Below are 4,896 nucleotides of genomic sequence, written 5' to 3' on the forward strand. Positions count from 1 at the left end.
TCAGTATAAACATGAAACTCTCCAGACAATCAGAAACGTCATTGGTATAAACATGAAACTCTCCAGACAACCAGAAACGTCATTGGTATAAACATGAAACTCTCCAGACAATCAGAAACGTCATTGGTATAAACATGAAACTCTCCAGACGATGGAGAGTTTCATGTTTATACCAATGACGTTTCTGAGACAATCAAGAACCACTTTGTTTTTTTTAATATCCCTTGTAAGAAAATACATATCATTCTTTAGAAAAGTAAACGTATATAAACTATTAACTGAATACCTTTATTTTTTATGTGTTATTCAGCACGAAGAAGGCGTAATTAATTTAGTTTTCGCTACTAGGACTATCTGTTGAAATTATAGACTTGAGGGAAGGCAGCTAGTCAACACATCTACCGCCAACTCTTGGGATACTCTTTTAGAAACGAAGTGTGGGATTGACTTCAACATTATAACGCCTCCACAGCGCAAACGTATTAGGTGGTGGGCTACGAATTTAATTAATATAAATGTAATTAGAATAATTTATACGCTAAAAATGAAAGTTGGCATTTAATGCCGGGTAATTTAACGATAGCAAACAAATAAGAAATATTTCATAGCTTATTAGTTTGAAAATATTTATACACGAAAACAACGTCGTTAGCAGATAATAGCTGCCGGCTTTGAGATGTTTCTAACCCTAAAATTTCATGCCCCTTCTCACATAAAGAAACCTCCGACAGAGGTTACTTTTAATTCATTCGACTTCTTTCCCAGCAAGAAAAAGTAATTTACTGGTCTAAATGCTTAGTTTTCCTACTTATACGTATTTCTAACAGGGCCGGGTTAGAGCAATTCCAACTTATACGTATTTCCAACAGGGCCGTGTTAGGACAAGTCCTACTGTTTTATATTCAGAAATCACATAATGAAACTAATGCATTCACAAAATGTCACCGTTTAATTGGTGCTGTAGAAACGAAAGATTGGCCTTTAAATATAGTGTAAGAAGATATTTAAAAGACAGTTTCTTCTGGTTCTGTTTTCCACCAGCGACTGTTCGTTTCTAACGCCATAAGGTACGTTGTTTCGTTGAGGCACATATTTATTTGTTGCTTTTTGTTTAAGTACAAAAACATGGGTACTACGTCACATGTATAACTATGAAATAATTGAAGGGGCAACATTGTTTACTGACTTTATCTTTTCTCGTAAAATTAGAAGTCACGCATAAAAACACAACTTAAATTTAACAGAACTTAAAAACAAAATTAAGACTATCCGTTGGAAATGGTTGTTCTTTGCTTTGTCTAGACTCAACTTTTTATTTGTTAAGGTAGAGTAATGGCTAAGTATGGTTAATTTAATCATTAGTTAAGCCTAAGTATTTATAATCTAAAGTGGTACCCATGTGGTCACGTTACTGTATATAGGCGACGTCATGTATGTAGTGACTTATACGAGGTTTACATGGTACACCCTACAGTTTCATGCACGAGACTCACGTGTTCACAGACGACACGTTTTGAGTGTATACATGAGGTTTTTATTTTACGTTTCACGCGACTGATTGATTGATTATTACTGGATATATATGCAAACGTGATGCGGAAACTATAACTCAATAAGTTGTTGTTTCAGAAACTGAAACTAAGTTGTTTAAATGTTGTTGTCCCTAAAGTGCGTCAACTTACTTGACAACAGATAAGAAATTTCAGTTAAGAAGTTGGTTAAACGTTATGTAGTAACTAAAAATTTGAAGAATGAGAAAAAGATCCTTTTTTATTCGATTTGTACATCCCAGGGAAACTGTAATTTATATATTCATGACCAATATGTTAACACTAAAATTATATACGGGTTTGTACATCCTAGGGACACGCTAATTTATATATTGATGACCAATTTTAGTGTTAACATACAACATATTATATACGGGTTTGTACATCCTAGGGACACGCTAATTTATATATTGACCAATTGAAGATTACAAATATACAAATATTGATGATCAATTTTAGTGCTAACATTAAAATATTATACACGGCAAGATATCGTATGGAAAATGAATTTGTTTTCATTAGCAAGAGTTTTTTGGAAACGTTTTTCCAAAAATTTATAAAACACAATATAATAAATAAAATTATAAAATATAAAGCAGAATAAACCTGAGTGTCGGGTTATCTCTAATATAGAAAATGTAGTGAATTTGGACTGGTGTCACAGTACAACGACCAACAGACGTTTATAATTCCAAAACACCAATTGGATTTAGACACATCAATTCAACATACACTGATGTGGCTAGGGGAACTTGACTCGCAGTCTGAGGGTCGAGAGTTCGAATCCAGTCACCAAGCATCTTTGCCCCTTTCAGCCGTGTGGACGTTATAATGTGACGGTCAATCCTACTTTTCGTTGGTAAAAGAGTAGCTCAAGAGTTGACAGTGGCTGACATTGACTGGCTGTCTTCTTTAGTCTATCACTGCTAAATTAGGGACGACTAGTGCAGATAGCCCTCGTGTAGTTTTGCGAGAAATTCAAAAACCAACCAACCTGTGTTATAAGAATTAGAACGAAGAACAACACTGTTGTGTTTTAAACAGAGGATATTTCTGCACCTACCAACCCTTGTATGTGATACTTGAAAGGTAATCTTCGTGAGATAATTTAGAGTTTAAAAATCAGCACAATAACAAGTGATCAGCCAAAGCACCAGGTCATGACAGGACTGTCAAAATATATGACAGAGGATAGAGAGTCTACTCTGAGAAACTTCTGGAAACTTGTAAGTTGATTCAGAGTTTACAGAATCATTAGAGATGTTATTATGTGAAAGTGTCTACAGCATGTAGAAACTACAAACGTGGCCGAATGTAGGGTAATATTTGTAACTAGTGTGTTAAAATAGGATTTAACCTGTGATACGAACTGGTTAATCAAATTCAACCTGCTACATGAACTGGTTAATCAATGAAAGATTCAACCTGTTACATGAACTGGTTAATCAAATTCAACCTGCTACATGAACTGGTTAATCAATGAAAGATTCAACCTGCTACATGAACTGGCTAATCAAAGAAAGGTTACCTGCTACATGAACTGGTTAATCAAGGAAAGATTCAACCTGCTACATGAACTGGTTAATCAAATTCAACCTGCTTCATGAACTGGTTAATCAATGAAAGATTCAACCTGTTACATGAACTGGTTAATCAAATTCAACCTGTTACATGAACTGGTTAATCAAGGAAAGATTCAACCTGCTACATGAACTGGTTAATCAAGGAAAGATTCAACCTGCTACATGAACTGGTTAATCAAGGAAAGGTAACCTGCTACATGAACTGGTTAATCAAGGAAAGATTCAACGAGTAAAGTGAAGTAGTTAGTTAAGGTGAGCTATCCATTCCTTCCGTGAATTTTGGCACAGTTTTTAAGATTAAGTTGACAAATGATGAGAGAAGCGCGACAAAGTAAATGTAGATGAATACACTAATACACTGCAATGGCAAGACAGATTTCTGAACATATGACAACTCCAATTCTTAACACGTTTAAGCGGAATACCTCAATACAAGGAGTTTATTGTATACTTCTAGACGCGAATACTTAACAAATAAACACGAGCACAAAGCGAACATCATATTAGCACGGATGATTAAAAATAATATATCTATTACCGTTATAGCTTACTAAGAAGCGTTACCAACAGAAATTGCCAATATTGATGTTCATTACGTCAGATCAGTAGTTTCCAAATTGGGGTCCGTAGGAAACTTTCTCGGGGGGGGGGGGAGCTTAGCACATACACAGGACGCGTAAAATTCAAGAAGAGGGGTTATATTTTGTGAAAGTGTAGAAATCCATGACGTACATGGCATACTTTAGCATTCTAAGGTGACTCCAAGTGGCACAGCAGTAAATCTGTAGGTTTATAACACTAAAAACCTGGTTTTGATACCCTTAGTGGTCAAAGCACAGATAGCCCATGTACTCCTTCACGGGGGGGGGAGGTATTATAAATCTTTTAAGATTGAAAGAAATGCCTTGTTTAATAATGCTTGGAGACGGCTTGAATGGGTAATGAAGAAAAAGTTTTTATTTAGTAAAAGTATAACGATATAATTTATCAGCATTTGTATCCTTGTATAGAACACAGTGGTGTCAGATACCTACAACTGGCAATGTATCCAGTTGTAGGTATCTGACACCACTGTGTTCTCCATGTATCCAGTTGTAGGTATCTGACACCACTGTGTTCTCCATGTATCCAGTTGTAGGTATCTGACATCACTGTGTTCTCCATGTATCCAGTTGTAGGTATCTGACACCACTGTGTTCTCCAAAATTATCCGAACAGAGAACGCTACCACATATTTGTCACAAAGTTGAGGAGTTAAGATATTTCCAAATGAAGTATTGGGATTTTCTTGTTATCTTCTAGACGTTTTTTAAGCATGCAGATCGCTGGCTATTTCTGGAGCGATGCGAAACGAGGAGTATCCGGTTCCGGTAGCATCTGGATTTTGAGAGGTGTAATCTCGATCCTGGTAACATTCACTCTGTTGAGTAAAGCAGATGATTGTCAACTTCGACCTGTGATGCACGTGCTGAAGTTTCCAAACTGTCGTGTTCATGTGATCCCTTCATTTGCCTGTCAAGGAACGTGTTCTTCTTATGTAGAGGTAAGATGTAGGAAGATAACATGCTCCTTTCATATACAGGTAAGATGTAGGAAGATAACATGTTCCTTTCATCTACAGGTAAAATGTAGGAAGATAACATGTTCCTTTCATCTACATGTAAAATATACAGGTAAGATGTAGGAAGATAACATGCTCCTTTCATATACAGGTAAGATGTAGGAAGATAACATGCTCCTTTCATCTACAGGTAAGATGTAGG

At 35.9% G+C, this 4,896-nt stretch overlaps 1 protein-coding gene across 1 annotated transcript in view; it reads left to right on the forward strand.

Moving 5' to 3' along the window:
* Nucleotides 1-985: 985 nt before the first annotated feature.
* Nucleotides 986-4,896, forward strand: part of LOC106475513 (bursicon-like) — a 7,346-nt gene continuing 3,435 nt past the window's right edge. Inside the window, exons 1-2 of the mRNA XM_013936191.2 lie at nucleotides 986-1,067; nucleotides 4,436-4,676. Coding sequence (XP_013791645.1) covers nucleotides 4,449-4,676 — 228 coding nt within the window. The 5' untranslated portion in view covers nucleotides 986-1,067; nucleotides 4,436-4,448. The remainder of the gene's footprint in view (nucleotides 1,068-4,435; nucleotides 4,677-4,896) is intronic.

This window comes from Limulus polyphemus, unplaced genomic scaffold, assembly GCF_000517525.1.
Source record: "Limulus polyphemus unplaced genomic scaffold, Limulus_polyphemus-2.1.2 Scaffold8695, whole genome shotgun sequence".
In the NCBI taxonomy this organism is placed as follows: Eukaryota; Metazoa; Arthropoda; class Merostomata; order Xiphosura; family Limulidae; genus Limulus; species Limulus polyphemus.